The sequence below is a fragment of the Aspergillus wentii genome, assembly GCF_001890725.1.
Source record: "Aspergillus wentii DTO 134E9 unplaced genomic scaffold ASPWEscaffold_5, whole genome shotgun sequence".
Classification (NCBI taxonomy): Eukaryota; Fungi; Ascomycota; class Eurotiomycetes; order Eurotiales; family Aspergillaceae; genus Aspergillus; species Aspergillus wentii.
This window is the reverse complement of record NW_024467836.1, coordinates 919,243-938,856: the sequence shown is the minus strand read 5'-3', so window position 1 is coordinate 938,856 and position 19,614 is coordinate 919,243. Positions and strand designations below refer to the sequence as shown.

The window sequence follows — 19,614 nt, the reverse complement described above, 5'->3', positions numbered from 1 at the left end:
CTGGTGGGTGCCTGGGCGGGGCTCTCCTGGTACTACAGGGCTGAGCAGACGCGTCAATTAGCAGCGTTCCAAGGAAAGGAGGGCACAACTAACTAACTGCTAATTAATTTAATGTTTAACTATTCTTGGTCGGCAGGTAATAATGGCTGATCTGCATTTCGAATCCGTCCTGCTTTTTTTTTTTTTTTTTTTTTTTTTCCTTTTTCTTTTTATTATTTCTGTCTCTGCTTCCCCTCCATTACAGTAATTAGTTACCTGCTCTTCTTCTCTGCCCGAGTTCGCTTGGGTGTTGTCATCGTGAGCTTGTGACGACACCTGCCACGAACGTCCCCTCTTTGCTCTCAACTTCCCCTCTTCTCCCTCCCCACCATTTTTATTACTAAGGTATACATACATCTGATCTTCTGACAGCTCGCTTGGCCCAATTTATTTTAATCGAGCGCTGTCCTGGAAAGGGAAAAATACCAAGAGGACGTCAAGTGTTGTCAATCTCTCGGCATTTGGGTGCCAAACGTCATCCCTCTGTCTTCTTTCTTAGGCAGACGAATTCTGTCAAACCCTCCGGCCAACGGGAAACATCTCCCCTTTTAAGGCTGCTAGTGTCTCGTTCTAGAAGCCAACATACTGTTCGGATTGATCGCGTCTGCCATCTCGCTTGATTTACGATGTCGCAACACGACAATCCCTCTCGGGATTCGAATGAAGCCAACCACACTTCCCCGCCGGGACAGGTTCTGACGGGAAAGCAAGAACACTGTCAGTTCGCCTCTTACTTGATCATCAACAGTAACATTTCTTTCTGACTGTCTATGGTTTCTTACAGATCTCAAGCGCGAACTCATCGCTCGTCAAGTCCGCGGTGAAATCACCGAGTTGAACTCACCTACCGCCCTCCACCGCTTCGGAGCACCCTTCAAGTCAGACGTCGGGGAAGTCGCCCCGGTTGATTCTGAACTCCCCATCCTCCGATATATCTTTGTACACCATGTGCGCAACTTTCCGTTTCTCGACCAGGCTCGTGAGAAGGAGTTTTGGCAGGATAAACTACAAGTGGTGGGTTTCTTTCCATGTGTCTGTTGGGCATGCGTTGGACTGACGCTCGTGGTAGTTTCTTGAATCCTTCGCGAACAAGCATGTATCGTCATCAGAAGACCGTCTAGAGGAGACGAAGCGCAGAAAGTTGGCTCGGAAATGTGAGAAGCTCGTCGAGCTCATGATGGTCTCGGGTATCCCTACGGCATCGGGATACGAGGAACGGATACAATTCTCGGAGATGGAAGTCGTGGACCGTGGGGCGAATGAAAATGGTTTGCTCGTCAATATGCCGGAGGGTCATGCGATCCATGGGTGGGATGTTAATGTGGCCGCTGTGCGAATTGCATCCATTAGGCGGACAGTGAGATATCATCAACATGCAGTAAGCATCTTGGAGTCAATACATGGTCAGGTGGGAAGGAGACTAATTATTACAGGAATTTATCCTTCGTGTGCGACGAGACGCAAAGACTGATGTCTTGGTGGCCCGAAGATATGGAGAATTTGCCAAGCTTCATAAGAGACTACGGACTGAATTCCCTGGCAAAATCCTGCCCCCTCTTCCAAGAAAGAACAAATCATCGACCTCTAGCTTTTTCTCATCTGGAGACGATGATGCTTCTTCGGTTTCGTCGTTGTCGACAGAGAGTACCAACGTTCCCGAGGAGGGGTATGTCTCCCGGACGCTGACCCCCGGGAATCATCATCACCGGTCTCTGTCCAGGTCGTCTAGGAGGTCATCCAAGTCGCCAAGAGCTTCGTCAGAGGTCCCCAGAGAGGCCTTGCTCTATAGAGAAGAGCAGCGGGTGTCTCTTCGAGCATTCCTCCGCACGATACTACAAAATAAGCGGATCGCCGAGTCGAAGGCTGTGGAGGAATTCTTGACTGCCCAGCCCGTCACTTTGAATGAAGAAGAGCAGATTGATATGCAAAGAAGAAAGGAGGCAGATGCTGTCAGAGTGGAAGAGCAGAGACGGTTCTACGAGATTGCGAGACAACGTGCTGCTGAGCTGGACGTTTACATGGAGAAATTCCGCAGAGATATTGTGGAGAGCAGTAAGTCAATCTTTGTATTAAGACTTGAGCGCCTTTGCTAACTACCTGTCTTTTACAGATGGATTGACCAAGCTGTTCTCGGAGATTCGGGAGAAACCCACTATCGCGGATCTGAGTCCCCAGTACAAAAAATTCGCCGAATGGCTTCGCATTGAGTATGTAAATCAAGGACTTTTCGACTTTATATTAGCTGACCAGTATCAGGGTTGCTGCGACTGTATACCATCTGTTCTTGGCAGAAGACAACTCCCCAGAACTCTTTGCACAAGCCAAGAGGATTCACTCCCTTGTCCCATACACTCTGCTCAAGAACGTCATCCGTATCGCCAACCCTGCGGCTGTCATGTCGGGTGTCTTGGATCTTTTCCTGGCTCAACCATTTGGCTCACGTTCTCTTTTGCAGCGTATCTTCTCGATGACTTTGAACGATGGCATAAAGGCCTTCCAGAAGTCAATCGATACGTTGGTTTCCAAGGTTGATGACCCTGTCATTAGCCAAAAGTTGAAGGCCTTTACCGATGCGGATGAGATTGTTAAGAATGAAATCCGTGAAGAAGCGGCCGTAGAAGATGTTGATATCATTGTGGCCATCCTTCGATCGGAGCTGTTGCCGACGGAACTCACAACCGACCAGATCGGAAAAATATTCAACGCATATGTTGCTTGGAACCATGCGGTTGACAATGTAGACCTGGAGATGAAGGAAGGAGCACAATGGTTCGCGCATATGAAGCAATTACTGAAGCTTTACACCCGACAGCGTGACAAGGCCATGATGCTCAGCATTGTCGAAGAACCCGTGACACTCCAACTTTTCCGTGACCTGTTCACGATCTTCTACGAACCGTTGGTGAGGGTTTACAAGTCGGCAAATGTATACAGCAGCATCACCGATTTCGCTTTGTTTGCAGACGACGCCGTTGCGGTGATTGAGAAATGCCAGAGACAAGATGTTTCAGCTGACCCTAACCAAACCGTTCAAGCCTTTATCGATCTTTGTGAGCGCCACGAGGCCAACTTTTACAAGTTTATCCATGAGGTCCACCTTCACGACAATGGCCTGTTTGGCTCCCTGATGACCTGGATCGAGGAGATTCTTGATTTCCTGCGCAAAGGACCCAGCAGTGGCAAGCTTGACATGAATGCGTTGTTCCACGGGGCCATGGACGTTGGACAGGTTGACAAGGAGAAGGCACTCAAGGAGATCAACTCTCTCATCGTATGGCATGAGGACAGGAAGCGCTGGCATTTGAACAAGACCCGGCAAAAGATGGCCGCTGAAGGAACTGGAAACGATCCTTTCCCTACATTCAAGGGAAGTGACTTCGGTCTAGATGAGGTATGCATATCTGAATCGTTATTGGTTGACCGTTTGAGTTCTAACATGCTTTCCACCCAGGCCGACCTTGACGATCTTGCCATTTCAGATGCCGAATCGGAAGATGAGGAGGAAGCGGACGAGGAAGAGGACCTCGACCCTATTGTTGCCGAACGACGACGGCGATCCAAGAAACAGGACCAGCTTCGCCGCACAGCAGGTGAGCCGGTCAAGCCGGAGGTTGAGGAGATTCTCAAGCTATTAGAGCCATTCGGGGTGATGCTGAGACTTGTTCTTGCTGAATAAGTCCGGTAGCCTCGTCAATGATACCCTGCATATCAGTCGTATTATATACTTAGACTTGGTCGATATGGCACTGCATGCATTGCATTACATTAATACATTATTAGTGTTGTGGTTGAGGATTTTTAACACCTGGCACTTATCTAGATATAGAGTAATCGAATCAATATTATCTTCTATGCTTCTTGTACGTGATGCTCACAGGTATAGAAAGGCACGGGGCTAAGTCCTTAAGTCCGCCCCCCACATTATGACGTCCAGTTTCCATAGCGACAAACTAGACAGCTGCAGAACAACGATCTCAACATTTCAGACTAAGAGGAATCTCCTTATCGTCCTTACCCCCATCATGCTCTTGGCTTTCGCATCGCCTTAATACGATGAGTTCTCCCCAGAAAAAAACTCGTGGCGTGGGTTCTCCCCGCACATCTGTTCCCCTCCGTGGTCTCTTCGCAGACGGGGTCTGGAAATGCAACTGCCGTGACCGACCACCAGCAGCCAAGCATCAGACGAAGAATCATGGCGTCAACCATGGACGGTGGTGTATGATTCCTATTGTTTGACTTGATACGTTTACAGAAAAAGGACACGCTAATTGAATCAGTTTATACCTGCCAAAAACCCCAGCAGAGCCGCTGCAACTTCTTCCTCTGGACCAGCGACGCAGAAGCTCGAGAGAAAATGACCGTCATCAACAACTCACGATCCGAATCAGGCCCAGGCTCAGGCTCGTTCATTCAGTCCCAGACACAAACACCCATCAAGACACCCAGACAGGGAAGCGGACTCTTCACGCCACAGACAAACACAAACGAACGCAGAATTCCCGACATCCCGCCACTGAAACCTAACACGCCCTCGTCGAGCGCAAAGGCCAAGATGATGTCTGAAGATATGGAAGATTTTGAATGGGACGAGGAGCTCGACGACGAAGTAAACCAGATCCTGGAACGGCCTAGCCAGCGCCAGCAGCAGCCGGATTTCAGTCAAGAGGCGTCGCGAAAGACATCGCTACCGCGGACTCCGTGTTTTACGACACCAGGCAAGCGGAAGTTGGAGGATATGGAGGAGAGCGAGGGGACGCTTACGCCGCCGCAGTCTAATAAGCGGTCTACTGCCAGTACTTCTTTTTCGTCGTTTTCGTTTTCTGGTTCGCAGTCGCAGCCGAGTCGACCTCCGCCGGTTTCGCCAGAGCCATCTCTTGCCTCGACGCCTACGAGGCTTAGTAGCAGCGGGACTATTTTCTCCCCGAGCTCGAGTGCAGATACGCCATCGCTTTCCCGGCAAGTGCTTTCGCTTCTTCAGAGTCACAAGGTCGTTCTTCCTCGAGCGGTTCAAGATGAGCTTACTGCGCTGGTGGATAGACATGATCTGCGCACACAGGGGATTGTTCGTGGCCGTGACATCTCACGAGTCTCCCTGAGAAAGAGGGACGAGCAGATTATGAAATTGAATGAGCGGATTGCGAGTTTGGAGTCACAGAGGGAGATGGATCGGGCTTTGATTGATGGGTTGAGGGGTTATGATAAAAGGACTTGATGGATTTCGCCTCCATAGGAGATATGGATAGGGATTATGGCATTGGCAAAATGATACCCGGGTTTTATATGTGGGTTTTATATGTAGGTTTTTTTACTTTCGTTTGTACTTATTTGTTGTTGGCGTTGAGTTGCTTGATAGGTATTCTGTTGTCGATGGTTATGTAGTAGCATTATATACACATTCTTGCTGGCTGTCATCAGCTAGGAGATATAAGTAGCAATGGGTATATTTATCAATATACTAATCATCTTAATCTATATAGTTTAATTGGAAAGAATTATCGACATTGATGTATACAGGGCTATCTTATCGATCACGTGCCGATATCGCAAAAGTGCATTTCAACAATCGAAAAAAAGACACATTCAACCAAACAACAACCCAGAAACCCAGTCCCCCAAATGACGCCCATCCAGCCAACCGCATAATCCACCCTACCCCAGTTTCACTACATATCACACATTCACTCGAGACTGCCCCTCCGATGGACCCCACGACCGGCACATCCAAACCGCTCTCCAGCGACCTCCCCGCGATGTTTCGGCCCCCGGTGAACCGGGCGATGCGAGTCCTTGACCGCTCGTTCTTCCGCAAAACAGTGCCTCTCTCCGCGGCGACGGTGTTCAAGAACTCGGATATCTCCAAGGTGCGCGGGGAGTTGACCAAGAGCCGGGATTTGTTGGCGTTACCGAGACTTAATTGTATTCGGGAGTTGAAGGGGGCGGATGAGGTTGTTAGGAAGGCGTTGTTGCTGAGGGAGGATGTTAAGCATGATGGTGGGTTTTCTGTTTATATTGGCTGGTGAGACTGGTGTTGACTGGTGTATGCATTGCAGATACGGCGACGTGGTCTCCGAAGATCAGTGAGCTTGTTGAGAAGGGGACCGTTGGGTTGGGGCTTTATGATTTGGAGTTGGATTATGATTATTGGACTTATGGTATGGTTTGATTGTTCATATGAGAGAGACTGTCTAACGTTGACCTCAGCCGAAATCATCTCTTCGATTCTGCCCGAAGAAGAACTCCACGATGCTCCCGTTGGATTTACACAAGTTGGCCATGTTTGTATGTTGCATCTTTGCTCTATGGTTTGGCACGATCTAACGAAACAGTGCACTTGAACCTACGTGAACAATTCCTACCCTACAAGTACCTGATTGCGGAGATCCTGAAAGACAAGAACAAGAGCATCCGCACCGTCATCAACAAGACCGAAGATGTGGGCTCTCACAGCCAGTTCCGCACGTTCCCATTTGAGCTGTTGATCGGTGACGAGGATATGAACGTCGTTCAGCACGAGCAGGACTGCGAGTTCCACTTCGACTACTCGCGCGTGTACTGGAACAGTCGTCTGGAGACGGAGCACCGTCGGCTGGTGGAGAAGTTCGGACAGGGTGAGATGGTCTGTGATGTGATGGCCGGCGTGGGGCCATTTGCAGTCCCGGCTGGTAAGAAGAAGATTTTCGTCTGGGCGAACGACCTCAACCCGCACGGGTGGGAGGTTATGCAGGACGCCGTGAAGAGGAACAAGGTCCAGGAATTTGTGAGCCCCTTTAACAAAGATGGACGGGAGTTTATCCGCTGGTCCGCCAAGGCACTTCTCGAGGAGGAGCCGGTGACTGTCACCATCAAGCCCAAGGCGCGGAGAGAGAAGAGAAGGAAGACCGAGAACGAACAGGAGCCGGTAGCCCCCGCGCCTCCGCCGCAGGTGTTTAACCGCCCGACCATCTTCGGCCACTACGTGATGAACCTCCCCGCAACGGCTATTGAGTTCCTCGATGCCTTCCCCGGTCTGTACGCCGGCAAGGAGGAGCTGTTTGCGCCTCACACGTCTACACCCCTCCCGATGATCCACGTGTATTGTTTCTCTGGACACTCGGAGAACGAGCTGGACGACCACATTGACATTTGCGAACGTGTTTCCGAACGCATCGGGTACAAGATCACCCCCGAGGACCGGGTCGGAGGCAGTGGAAACCAGGAACTAGAGCTGGCGATCCACAATGTGCGATTGGTCAGCCCGAAGAAGCAGATGTTCTGCGCCAGCTTCCGTCTGCCCAAGGAGGTGGCGTTTAAAAAGGAGTAAGCTGAGTGCGGACACGAGACATCGCATAGCATGAGGCGTTTTGGAGCATGGAATTCTGCTGCATAAAAGTTATAGAAGATGGTCAATTGTTATACCCTGATGCTCGCTTGCCTTTATGCAGGATTGGGGCTTGAGCATCCGATTGACAAGTATATACTCTACTCATACACTTGAATACTTTAAACCATTGTCTGTATCTCTATCTGAATCGATCTATCGTATCTATCGTACATCGTAAGGCGGTGAATGACTTACCGCCCCCAACTGCCGCCCCAACCTCCGCCCTAGAGTTTTCCCGGTCGACGACGACATCAACATCAACAATCGGCCTGGAGACGAATTACTCGGGTATAATCTACGATAAAACCGACCACTACAACCACAATGAGCGTCCAACTTCCCCCCTCGACACATCGCAAACGCGCCCTGCCCCAGGGCGAACTGGAAGCGGCGTCGACGCTGAAACTCGGCGCGGATCAGAACACGCATACACTGTCCTTATCCGAGGCGCGACTGGTTATCAACAAGGTATTGGAGAATAAGCGGAGGGGAGGCAAGAAATACGAAGAGCCGGAGTGAGTCATACGATGGATGATGGGCAGATGAGGATAAGGATGGGTGGCTAACGTGGGGGTGTGTGCGTGTAGGAACCTGACCAAAACACTGGACTATCTTGAGGTGTTTGCCCGATTCAAGGATGAGGAGAATATCAAAGCGGTGGAACGGCTGCTGAACTCGCATACGGAGTTGGAGATGTTTGAGCGATCACAGCTGGGTATGTTGAAGATGACACATGAAACATGACGATATGGGGTATAGGGTATGGGCTGACAGGAGTAGGGAGTCTGTGCTGCGACAATGCGGAAGAAGCCAAGTCGTTGATTCCCAGTTTACAGAATAAGATCATGGATGGGGATTTGCAGGAGTTGCTGGATGAGTTGACCAAGTTGCGGAACTTTACTGAATGAGCATTTGTATAGCATGGAGTTTTGGTGTTTGTAGTTTGTATCTTGGACACACATATTAGGTTAGGTACATAAAATGATACCTGACAGAAAAGATGATGATAATATTGATGATAAATGATAACCTGATTGGAGTCTGCAGGGTATGCATGCATATTATTAGCAAAGCATATCACCATGTATAGAGTATAGATAACATGTGATAATAATAAGCCCGGAGTTAATCCGTTCAATGTGATCTGTAGCAGATTAGACGAGTTACTGTTAGTAATAGTCGATCCGATCAGGCAGACCGACAGCAGAAAAACGGATAAATGATACTTTCTGATACTTTCCAGCCCAATCGCCACTCGAGCCAAACTGCGTTTCTGTGAGGTAATGATGATCCTGCTCTCCATATAAACTTACCCCAGTCTAAATATTGATCCAGAAACAGGGATTCGCTCCCATTTCTCAGAGCCTCCACTTGCCCCTATCCACCAATCAGAGCAGCTATAATTCATATATCCCTGGCAGAACATATATCACCGACAAAGTTGGCGCCTTCCATGCAGCACACGCTAATCTCAATGCGGACTAGGGCGATGTGGGGAAAACGAGCTGCAGGCCGATCCCCGTTGCCGGGAATGGCGCTAACCGGTTTGGACCAGCTGCGCGGGCGGTGATTGGTGGACGAAAGGTGTTATCGTAGGGATGTGATTGGCTGGTGATTCCTTCTTCTGATGCATCCATACGAGGACTCTCTCACTACCTTAACGACTAGTCATCTTACTACTACATGGTACATGGTACAATATAATCAGTATATTCCTCCTCTCCAGGCTGTATCGATCCCCTTCCAGTCTGCGAATCCGCAAATATTGTTGAATTAGTAAACTGTCGGACGACACCCATCCGGGAGATTTGGTTAGGTAATGCCAGCAGCGATGACCGAATCCAGTACGTAATAAGCACCGCTACGCGACCGCCAGCGAGATCGGAGGCCCAATCAGGCGGGCGATGCTTATCTCTGGCCTGCGATTTATTATTTAATATTGCTGATATTTGGTGTTGCTTCACGCAGTCTGAATCGTCGGTATAAGAATCTGTTACGTTTCCAAATGCAGCAGCCGAGATGATCGCCTGGAGAGAGTCGGATGCGTTTTGGCTCCTCCAATGACGGATCTATCAATAATCGTAGTCATCGCTCTCTTCTCTCTTTCTCTCTGTACATCTCTACATCTTCTGTCTACATTCTGTCTACATCTCTGTCTATATGTCTACATCTGTATAATAGGAATGACAGAACGAACCATCTGGCATCTCATCCTCCTGCAGTCGCTTGCAGAGTCCAGTTGATATCTCAACGACTTTTCCCGATATCTTCCTCTTTATCTATCTATCTCACTTGCTTTTTCCTTATTATTCATTCCTTCTGATAAGCTTCTTCCCTGTGGTTCGTACATTCGGCTTCATCTTCAACTATCGTCTCTCCCCATACTGCTCCCCTTCTTTGCGGAGCTCAATTCGTGGAGATCCGGGTCAATCCTGGAGATACCACTCGTGACACATTCAATTGATATCTCTATCTCGTGTTTTTATCTATCTCTCTTTCTGTCTGTCCTACTTCTACTTCCTCTCCGCCATGGCCGCCGTTATCACCATCCAGTCCTCCTCTCCCGCTGCCTCTCATCCTTCCTCCGCGGACCATCCTCTTCTCCGTCATCGTCAACCTGCATCTTCTGCCTCCACTCCGCTCTCCCCTTCCTCCGCTATCCTTCCCCCCACTGCCAATCCTATCGCCCGTGCACCGGGGCGGGATGGGTCAAGCTGTGACGCCTGTCTCCGCAGAAAGAGTCGCTGTGCGATGAACGAAATGGTCAACAAGTGCTACTCGTGTGACTTTCACCGGCAGGAGTGTACTTTTACTCTGTCTGCTCCCAACGATTCCAAGAAGAGAAAGCTCGACGAGTCGGATGATGTCGAATGCGCCAAAAGGTATGCCCAGTCTGTACCATTCACGCTGGACATCACTAATTATATAGACAATCTGTGTCTGTCGCCACCCCCGTCTCATCAAAACAGGAAAACACCCGTCCGCACGGCAGTGTACAACACGTCTTGACCTCTGGATTCTGGTCCGAATCCTCCAAACAGATTGGTTTGACTACCGAATTGGAAAATTCCCTCCTTGACTACATCCCCCTAGACCACAACCAAGAAGGCGTTCTGCCCAAATACCGAGTGCGAAAATTCGACGACTACGGCACCTTTATGCGCGTGATGGACCCCTCGCAGGGGGATTCCCAAACTGTCTCCCTCGATGCCATTGAGAGCCTGGTTGCTCCGTACGGTGCCACCCTGATCGACAAGTACTTTGACCATGTCCACCCCACTTTCCCTATTCTCATGGAGGATGCATTTCGCCAGTCCTATCGGGCCCGAAAAGGCCTGTCGCCTCTGTTACTATGCGCGGTTTATGTGCTGGCATTGAAGTTCGTCGACGTCGGCCCCGCTTCCCAATCGGCGCGCCGGCCGGATGTGCAACGTCTCGAGAGCACCGCCTTGAAGATGTTCACGGATTCCCTGCCACAGGCAACCATGGCGACGATCCAGGCCGGTCTTTTGCTGATGGAGAGATCTTCCTTGGCTACATCGGCTCTGAACGCGCAGTTGGTCACGGCCGGCTTTGAGTTGGGACTGCACCAGGATTGTTCCAATTGGAAATTGGAGGACTGGGAGAAGGGTCTGCGGAAACGCTTGGCGTGGGCGTTGTACATGCAGGATAAGTGGGCATGTCTTGTCCACGGCCGTCCATCCCACATCTTTTCGTTCAACTGGACCGTCAAGGATCTTGTCGAGCAGGATTTCACTGATGCCTTCCACTCGGATGCGGAGGAGGGTGATGACTCTTCCGTCGGCCATGGTCCTCTTTACTTTTGCCACATGGTTTCCTTGACCACCATTATCTCTGATATTCTCGATCGATTCTATACCCTCCAGGCGATTGAGGAGTTCAAATCCGCGGGCGCCAACCGGACTCGAATGATCCTGGAACGGGCCAAGCCTGCTCAGATCCGACTGAAGGATTGGTTTGGACGACTACCCCCACAACTCAAGATGGAGTCGGCCGGTGACATTTTCGACACCATCACCGAGGACAATGCCCGAAATGGCGCCCTCCACCTCTCCTACTTTGCCACCGAAATCACCCTCCACCGATGTATTATCCGCTCTCTCACCACGGACACCGCCGACGCCTACCTCTCCCACATCTGCCGCTCCGCCGCCAAAACCCGCCTGATCTCCGCCATGGACTTTGTCAACCGACTGCGTCCCCCCCACCTGCGCTCCTTCTGGCCCTCTGCCTCGCGCAGCAACTTCTCCCTCATCGGCTCTTTTGGTATCCTCCTCCGCATCTCCGCCCCGACCAAGGAGGAATCCGAGTTCTACCGTCTGCGTCTGTGCGAGTACCGCTGGACGCTGAGCGTCAGCAAGAAATACGCGCCTTTCCTGGACTTCTCCCTGGAGAGTTTGGACAACGGTACCAGCCTCGGCCAACACGTCCCGGCGAAACCCGGCATCGACGAACTCATGGCCAGTGCGGCAAAGCCCACCACCCGCGTCCCAGCAAGCATCCAGATCGACGAGTCTGTGCTGGAGATCGAGCCCTCGCACGATAGTGGGCTGGGTGGTACATCATCCGTTATTTCAGGCCTTGCATCACCAGCGACATCAGTCAGCGATGATGACACACCGATTCCACCTCTTTAACTTACTACCATCATACCATCATAACCTCCTTTCAACGCGCTGATGATACCCTATACCTAATTGAGATCACCTCCGACGATCTCACTGTTATAACTGATGACAAAACCGCTGGATTACGAATTGATTCCCTGGATTTAAGCGATTCTTTAACTCAACTTCCTTGCTTGCCTTGCCATTCTGCTTCTGTGTACATAGTTCTGGGATTGAGTTCTTTTACTTTTGTTGGGTTGGGTTTGGGATAGACAGGAATCGGTTCGGACTGGGATTACTAAATAGATCATGAATTCATGATGAATGCATACTTATCTTCTGTAGTTTTCTCTTTCCTTGTATGATACCGATCTTACATCTATATACTAAGCCTACGACAAGAAAAAAGAAAAATCCTCCCCACCACCCCCAAAAGCAAAATCCTCCAAAATCCCCGGATCCACCAAATTCGCCAAAATCTCCGCTCGCGTATCCGGCTGCCCATGCGAATCCTGACTAAACAGCGAAGAAAAGAAATCCTCATCCACGCCTCCACCACCAACATTACTCTGTAATCCCGGTTCAAGGTGTGTTTGCGCCTGCGCTGTATTAAACGCAGGAAACGAAGGCCCAGGCCCAGGCCGTCGCGCAAGACACGTCCGCGCCACTTCCAGCACGCCCCGGATCATTTCCGCGCAGCGTCTCGCTACGATGATATTATCCATTGACTCGAAGATTTCGAGGCTCTTGTCGACGTCTTGGAGGATTTCTTCATCGGGAATGCCGGGGAAGTTGGAGAGGACGAGGTGCAGGAGGATCATGGCGCTGTATAAGGCGTAGGTTGTATTATACCACCTGATTCGTTAGAAACTGGTATATGCAAGGATTAAGGGGGCAAGGGCAAGGGGAGTACCATGTTCGAATGTAGATCCTGTGCATGAAAGATTCGTGCTGCATTTGAATGCCCGATCTCGCGGCATCAAGACAAATATGGACGTGTTGGAGGAATTCCGGGGAAGAGTCCGTAGACGACGTAGATGTCACCAGGAACGGACGGTGGATGAGATTTCGAGTACCATAGAACCCTTCAGTAAACATTAGACACTATACTATACTATACAATTAAACCTGTGTGATGCACTCACTCAACCGTAACGCCAATTTCTGCTTAAACGCCCACTCGGGATCATTCAGCGCCGCAACATCCGGTGCTAAGAAGGCAGGTATATTCGCTTTCCACGCCCATAACTTCTGATCTAGAGACATGGCTATTTGCGACATTTCGGTCATGGAGCGTTTGGTGGAGTGGTAGAGGAGGTGGGATGCTTCGGACATGATCTGGGCGAGTGCTACCATGACGGGGATCATGGCGACGTAGTTGTCTTCTGCGTCGGGGTCTTGGTCAGATGTGTCTTTCTGTTATGGATGAGTTAGATGGTAGGTGTTTGAGAGATGGATGGATGGATGGTACCTTTAGTGTTGGCAGGGCGACTTGGTAGTAGTGGAGTTCTTTCATGCTGTCTAGGCGGCCGGATGAACAGCACATTTCACTGCTTCGTTAGAATCATATTTACTGTAGTGGGAAGGAGGCCTACATTTCATGTGAATAGATACACCTAGAGATATTAGCCAACGGAAAACATCTACAGGATAACTGTAACTTACCACCACGTCCGTCTTCCCTCCTTTCGTAGACTCAGCGATATGGACGACATCCCCGATGCCAATCCAATTGCAATTGCCGTTCTCACAGCCATGCCACTATACATGAAGCAGCTATGCGGTCGTAAAGCATTCTGGCAGAATACACTCTACAAAATCAGCCACAATCAAAGACCAGAAAGAACAAACCCACCATCAGAAGAAGAGCCTGTGCACTCTCCAAAGAAGAGCTCTCGAATAAATCCCCCAATGCCTGTTTTGCGATACCGAAATAGTAACTCGCCAACTCCAACGCCGAGTATCTAGCCCCAGTGCCCGATTTCCTCGGATCAGGTGAATAAGTGCAGTAATGATCCAAAAGCGAAGTCTCATTTGGACTGGCGTTGATGGCGCCCAACGCAACGACGGCAAAATAGAGACCTGCAAAATTGGAAGATCCGCGAGAAAAGACGGGACGTTTGGAAATGATGAAAGCCTCGTGTTCGCAGCGGCGCATAAAGGTGCTTTTGCATAGCATGGGATGCATGTAGTGTTTGTTGGAAAAGTAGCTGCTGATGAACATTTTTTCGATTTCTAGCTGTGCTTCTCCTGATATTTGGTCGATGATGGAGGCTATTCCGGTTTATCCCTTTAGTAGCTGCATAGGTATGAGGTTGCTGAACTCACCTGGAGTGGTGGGTTGAGATGTATTCCCCAAGCTATCATGCTGCAAGGTTCTATCTCGTTCCTCTTGCGACGGAGGAGAATGACTTGGATAACTTGGATTATACAGCAGATTCACAATAGAGAGCTGTCCCTTGTCAGATGTCGGTTTTGCACTATTGGACGGTTGTGAAGGAAAGGCATTCCTTTCCTGCAATGAATCTCGTAAATAAATCCCTTCAGATGTATTCAAAGTCCTGTTGTCTGCTTGGTTCTGGGCTCTAGCATAGAGATTACCAAGAAAAGCCAGATTCGAAGAAGTGCCATAAAACTCAGTGCCATTTGTGTGGAGATTGACGCCACTCAGTCCTTCTCGTGATGCTGAATCACCCAGCTCGGGGGTGTCTATTGAGTTAGCATGCATTGATACTCGGTAGTGATGCACCCACCCGCTATCACCCCGTCATCTCGATTATCGCTCCTTTCAAAACGAACTGGTGTACCAGCAATGGTGTCTGCATCGCTGCGAAAAATCCGAGGCGTCCCTCCATGTAGCAAGCCCGGTGAATCATTCTGATGCAGGGTGATGAGGGTATCTGCAGCGTTGCTCTCATTCTGCAGGTGTTGTTGGGCATTCTGATTGACTTCAGGCCATGGCGACGGTCTTGCTTTATTATTTCTGCATATGTCAGCTGACTGACAGTCATTCCATCGGTCAGGGCAAATACTGTTGGATTTTTGTAATCCTCGAATGTCTCTTTCCAGCTGCAACTGAAGCTCTGTTCGGAGCACTTCGAAAGACACAGTCGAGTGAATGATCTGAGTGAATCACTTAGCGTATGCCATCAATCTGCTGTGAAAACATACAGGCACAATATGAACACGGTTGGTTTTGATCGCACTACTCCATCAGCATCTATTCCATATAAATACCCAGAATTGCCTACCTTGGTCTTTCTCACTCGACAAGTCTCGCAAGCGCGCGAGGCTCGGGGCGTTCGCCGAGTCGCGCGGGGCTTGGGAGGTTCAACACCACCGTCCCTGCTGGGATCCATTACTTGAGATAGCAGCAATTGTCCGACCGTGGTGAGTATCCTACAATTAATCCATGCCGTTGTCCACGCTTATCTGATCAATTCGCAGTGTTTCCAGAGATGATGACGAAGGATCCCCACGTCCGACCTAAAACGACACGCTTGGCGGCCCGACACGATCGCCACTGATAACCAACCGTCTAGACTCTAGGTTTACCATCTGGGGATCGAGATTGGGATCTAATCTGGAATTCTAGAGATATCTGGATAGATGATGCTGGATTGTTGGTGGCATCATTGGCGATCTGAGATCGTGTAGGACAGGTATGTTTGCTGTTGGTGTTGATTACCCTCACTGACTAGACCAGACATCAGACTATCGTTTCAAGATGAGTCCAGAGAAACCATTGGCGTATTATTTACCGCTATATCATATCAATGACATATCGAGAGAGAAAATAGGGCTCATTCAGTGCGCTGTCTCGCGCATGCAGCCTACAGTTCGCAGCGGATCAACCTCATTGCAGCAGTCCATAACACCTACTAGTCATTCAGACTCAAACTATTGACAATATCGGATCACTCTACCTTTATTTATAAACCCGTTTATTCAAGAAAGGAATAGAACACAACGAGTTGTGACTGTTCCGGAATGATCCGGCGGATGCTCTCTTGACAGATTCGGATAGATGCAATGCTTTATCCAACTGCGAGAAGCAAGACAAGCACACTTTGATATCTTCAAATTCCAAATATCTGGCCGATTGTTTGGGGGCGGGGAATATGGAGTGCGGGGATCGTAACTCCGGCCTGTCTAAGGTATAAGAGATGGAAGTGCAGGTTGAACGTTCAATTTTATACTCAACATGTGGAAACCAATCTCAATGAGAGAAGACGAGTTCAAAGAGCAACTGCTACATTAAAGGAGAGAGCAGATACTCTTCCCTCAGTGCTCGATCTGACATGGACACTAAAGAGATCCTATGCATCCAACCCATACTCCAACCGGGCACAATTCAACCCCCCGAACCGGTGTATAGAACAACATCCCGAGTCTAAACAGACCAAAGAAAACCCAGCAGTGGATCCAGATCAACAGAAGTTCAAGCTTTCTTTCCGAATGGAATATCAAATTAGGTTTCTTTCTGTCAAAGTTACCCCAGATTCCGTCCCCGCATTTTCCCCGGAATAAATAAGAGGGCTGTCGATTCTCGTAGACTGTAGACACTATCTATAATCTGTATCCGATCTTGTCTTGTTATCGATATGTTTGAAGAGTATTTGCAGGGGAAAGCCCTTCGACGGCTGGCGAGGTTCAGTTGTTCGCTGGTATGCATTCAGCGTTATAGATTGCTTGATACTGATGATATACTGTGATATAGGCCTTTCTGATCGAAGGCTATCAAGCTGGTATCCTCGGTGGTGTTCAAGATACCAAACCCTACCTTGATGCCCTTGGAGTAAGCATCTATATCTACACAATACCATATCTCCCCTAATCAACTATATCAAAGAACCCCACCGGCGCAGAAACCATCCCCATGATAGCATCCTCATACACCCTCGCTGCAGCCATCATGTCACTGATCGTCGTGGTGGTGGGCATGCCTCTTGGACGGCAGAAATCGATTCTCCTGGGTAATGTGTTGATCTTCATCGGGGGAATCATCCAGGCTGCATCGTTTTCTGTACCGCAGATTATTGTTGCCAGGGTTATTTGTGTGAGTTCTTTTACTGCATTTATTCTGTATTGAATATGCTGATGTTTATGTAGGGCTTTGGAATTGCGTTGATTACATGCAACGTGCCTATGTATATGGTAAGTCCTATATCACATCATCCAAAACAGGAAAACCAACCATACAGTCCGAAATGAGTCTCCACGCGACCGAACGAGGCCCTGAAGTCGCCATCAACTGTTCGTCATTACTAGCCGGCGTGGCCTTGTCGTATTGGGTTGACTTTGGCTTCACTCGTATGACGAATCAGATCTCTTGGGTATCTTCCTCTTCCTTACCACTTAGGTTCACTTGCTAACGGAATGAAAGAGAATGCCCATCGCAATTCAATCCATCTTCGCATTTATATCAGGAACAGGAATTTCCTTTTGTCCTGATACGCCTCGTTGGTACTATGCTCGCTCGCGTATCGAAGAAGGCGATCAGACACTCGCCCGACTGCACGGTGTATACTTCCCCAACACCACCAGCCCAACCCCAGGTTCAGACTCCACAGCCATGCAGACCCTCAAAGAAAGCATAATAACCAGCATCCGCCTCGAAGCCGAACAAGAAAACAAACTCAGCTGGACCAGCCTAATCTGGGACACTACGCCCCTCCGCGTCGGACGCCGCGTGCGCATCTCCTTCATGATCCTCTCCATCCAGCAGATGATGGGCATCGACATAATCGTGTACTACATGACGCTTATCTTCCTGCAGGTGGGGCTATCGAGTTTCTTTGCCTCGCTGCTGGCGGCGGTCGCGCTGACGATTCAATTCGGGGGATCGTTGTGTTGTATTCCCACGATTGAGCGGGTGGGGAGACGGAAGATGATGCTGTACTCTGCGGCTGCGCAGTCTGTTTGCATGCTTGCTTTTGTCCTGCTGAATGGGGTGGGCAGGTCGACGAGCGCGACGCAGTGGGCGGCGGCGATTATCATGTTTCCGTATCTGTTCATGTATGGGTGGGGGTGGGTTACTTGTCCTTGGTTATATGGGCCTGAGGTAAGTCAACCATCATCAAGCATGCATGTCATCGGATGAAAGTGATACTAACCGTTGATAGATTGCCCCCCTTAAATACCGACACATCGGCGCAGCAGCAGGTCTATTCGGAATGTGGCTCTTCACTTTCCTCACTGTCTTTGCGGGAGGAATTGGAATCCAGACTGCGGGGTGGAAAATTTGGATCTGGCCGTTGATTTTCAATGTGCTTGGTTTTCTGTTTGTGTATTTCATGTGTCCGGATGTGAGTTCGATATAAGTATGAGTATGTTGTACTGGAAGCTGACGAGTATAGCCTACTGGGAAAACATTGGAAGAAGTGGATGCGTTGTTCGCGAGAGATGGACATGTCGAGGGGAGATTGGAGCAGAAGTCGAGCGTGGAGGAGATTGAGGATGTGTGATTCATTCATCTCCATTCATCTATATCGTGATCTATCAAAGGCGATTCTTTTCTGGTTCTTCTAGTCGGACAATTCCCTGATAAGTATAAGTTAGCAAAATCAACTAAGAGAAGGAGAAGAAAACATACCTCTTGAACACAAGTAGCTATCAAAACCCCCTCCCTCGTCCACATCTTCTGCATAATCACCCCCCTTCCATCCCCAGCCCAGTGAGTCTGCAATTCACTCAGTATCCACTCCTCCGGGCTGAATCCGCGCGGATGATGAAAGTAAATCGTATGATCCAGACTAACCATCATGCCTACCCTTTTATCTGGACCATCACACCGCTCACCAAGATGCGGCCGTTGAACCCGCGCATATGGATATCTCGCCGCGTGAGCAGGCCCAGGTCCATAAAACTCTGTTAGAGGAGGATCGACAAAATGCCAGATGTTATGGACGTGCGGGATAGCAGCTAGAAAGTAACTATCTGACATGAAAGCCAACGAGGCGAGGTGGTTTGTCTCAGAGACAGCTCCGCGGGCTTTTATCCATTGGTGGATGCGTTTGTCGCTGGGGGGTGAGGCGTTGTTGAGGATTCCCACGCTGTGGTTGATATATGGGGTTGCGGGTTCATTTGTGGTATTCTCTTTGGGAGGAGCAGGAAGATGAGGCATTCTCTCAACATGCTCTATAAACTTCCCCGTCTCAGTCCGAGTAAAGCTAATCATAGCTAGAAAGATGGTCCTCTGGTTCTGGATAGCTTTGACGGATCGATTGCTGAAACTTCGCCCATCACGGACTCGTTCGACGTGATACGTGATGGGAATAGAGGCACTCCCGGCAGAAACAAAACAACAATGCATAGAATGAGCATTCATATCAGTCGGTACTGTCAATTGAGCAGCTTTGAGACTTTGGGCGATGGTGACGCCGCCGAAGATACCGCGTGCTCCGGAAGGACGCCAGAGGGGATGTTTGGTGATGAAGACATTGTCATTCAAGGGGTCGATTTGCAATTGAGTATCCAGAGTTGATTGATTCATTCTGATGTCTGCTGTCAGTAGTTAGATAGATATTCAGCCTGTAGGTATATAGACATTCGGAATTCAACTCACAATTCCGTCCGGATATTATT

General features: G+C 49.4%; 8 protein-coding genes across 8 annotated transcripts; 6 read left to right on the top strand and 2 right to left on the bottom strand.

The window, feature by feature from the left end:
- The first annotated feature begins 181 nt into the window (after positions 1-181).
- On the top strand, positions 182-3,910 carry ASPWEDRAFT_184564 (uncharacterized protein). Its single transcript, XM_040832037.1, has 7 exons — positions 182-756; positions 824-1,053; positions 1,109-1,417; positions 1,473-2,091; positions 2,150-2,246; positions 2,296-3,430; positions 3,491-3,910. Exons 1-7 carry the CDS (start codon positions 666-668, stop codon positions 3,713-3,715), a joined length of 2,706 nt encoding a protein of 901 aa, XP_040687699.1. The 5' UTR covers positions 182-665; the 3' UTR covers positions 3,716-3,910.
- Positions 3,911-4,092: 182 nt separating this feature from the next.
- ASPWEDRAFT_173457 (uncharacterized protein) lies at positions 4,093-5,251 on the top strand (the record flags this gene model as incomplete). Its single annotated transcript, XM_040831069.1, has 2 exons — positions 4,093-4,255; positions 4,317-5,251. 2 exons carry the CDS (start codon positions 4,093-4,095, stop codon positions 5,249-5,251), a joined length of 1,098 nt encoding a protein of 365 aa, XP_040687698.1.
- A 487-nt stretch (positions 5,252-5,738) lies between these two features.
- trm5 (tRNA (guanine) methyltransferase) lies at positions 5,739-7,339 on the top strand (the record flags this gene model as incomplete). The annotated part of the gene is made up of 4 exons (XM_040837740.1): positions 5,739-6,030; positions 6,090-6,191; positions 6,241-6,318; positions 6,366-7,339. The coding sequence occupies 4 exons, from the start codon at positions 5,739-5,741 to the stop codon at positions 7,337-7,339; spliced, it is 1,446 nt and encodes a 481-aa protein (XP_040687697.1).
- Positions 7,340-7,723: 384 nt separating this feature from the next.
- ASPWEDRAFT_173455 (DNA-directed RNA polymerase II subunit RPB4) lies at positions 7,724-8,307 on the top strand (the record flags this gene model as incomplete). The annotated part of the gene is made up of 3 exons (XM_040831068.1): positions 7,724-7,914; positions 7,987-8,114; positions 8,180-8,307. The coding sequence occupies 3 exons, from the start codon at positions 7,724-7,726 to the stop codon at positions 8,305-8,307; spliced, it is 447 nt and encodes a 148-aa protein (XP_040687696.1).
- A 1,621-nt stretch (positions 8,308-9,928) lies between these two features.
- On the top strand, positions 9,929-12,057 carry ASPWEDRAFT_113157 (putative C6 transcription factor (OTam); the record flags this gene model as incomplete). The annotated part of the gene is made up of 2 exons (XM_040828387.1): positions 9,929-10,290; positions 10,329-12,057. The coding sequence occupies 2 exons, from the start codon at positions 9,929-9,931 to the stop codon at positions 12,055-12,057; spliced, it is 2,091 nt and encodes a 696-aa protein (XP_040687695.1).
- Positions 12,058-12,353: 296 nt separating this feature from the next.
- On the bottom strand, positions 12,354-15,455 carry ASPWEDRAFT_41917 (Zn(II)2Cys6 transcription factor). Its single transcript, XM_040835681.1, has 12 exons — positions 15,279-15,455; positions 15,199-15,232; positions 15,060-15,150; positions 14,781-15,010; positions 14,356-14,736; positions 13,883-14,301; positions 13,693-13,838; positions 13,623-13,643; positions 13,499-13,577; positions 13,173-13,443; positions 12,941-13,112; positions 12,354-12,882 (listed from the first exon to the last, which is right to left on the bottom strand). Exons 1-12 carry the CDS (start codon positions 15,384-15,386, stop codon positions 12,420-12,422), a joined length of 2,415 nt encoding a protein of 804 aa, XP_040687694.1. The 5' UTR covers positions 15,387-15,455; the 3' UTR covers positions 12,354-12,419.
- A 1,176-nt stretch (positions 15,456-16,631) lies between these two features.
- Positions 16,632-18,494, top strand: ASPWEDRAFT_173452 (uncharacterized protein; the record flags this gene model as incomplete). Its single annotated transcript, XM_040831067.1, has 8 exons — positions 16,632-16,694; positions 16,748-16,825; positions 16,880-17,086; positions 17,140-17,184; positions 17,232-17,363; positions 17,414-18,091; positions 18,153-18,335; positions 18,387-18,494. The coding sequence occupies 8 exons, from the start codon at positions 16,632-16,634 to the stop codon at positions 18,492-18,494; spliced, it is 1,494 nt and encodes a 497-aa protein (XP_040687693.1).
- Positions 18,495-18,499: 5 nt separating this feature from the next.
- Positions 18,500-19,522, bottom strand: ASPWEDRAFT_742096 (acyl-CoA thioesterase; the record flags this gene model as incomplete). Its single annotated transcript, XM_040839450.1, has 1 exon — positions 18,500-19,522. The coding sequence occupies one exon, from the start codon at positions 19,520-19,522 to the stop codon at positions 18,500-18,502; it is 1,023 nt and encodes a 340-aa protein (XP_040687692.1).
- Between the last annotated feature and the right edge of the window lie 92 nt (positions 19,523-19,614).

What these genes read in the sequence shown, in the direction of transcription:
- ASPWEDRAFT_41917 (XM_040835681.1), bottom strand. Translation starts at nt 15,386, where the DNA reads ATGGATCCCAGCAGGGACGGTGGTGTTGAACCTCCCAAGCCCCGCGCG. An exon ending in AGATGACGGGGTGATAGCGG is followed by an intron (nt 14,737 to 14,780) that starts GTGGGTGCATCA and finishes CTAACTCAATAG; the next exon opens with ACACCCCCGAGCTGGGTGAT. An exon ending in TCGCCCTGCCAACACTAAAG is followed by an intron (nt 13,444 to 13,498) that starts GTACCATCCATC and finishes CATCCATAACAG; the next exon opens with AAAGACACATCTGACCAAGA.
- ASPWEDRAFT_184564 (XM_040832037.1), top strand. Translation starts at nt 666, where the DNA reads ATGTCGCAACACGACAATCCCTCTCGGGATTCGAATGAAGCCAACCAC. An exon ending in GACGGGAAAGCAAGAACACT is followed by an intron (nt 757 to 823) that starts GTCAGTTCGCCT and finishes GGTTTCTTACAG; the next exon opens with ATCTCAAGCGCGAACTCATC. An exon ending in GTGACTTCGGTCTAGATGAG is followed by an intron (nt 3,431 to 3,490) that starts GTATGCATATCT and finishes CTTTCCACCCAG; the next exon opens with GCCGACCTTGACGATCTTGC.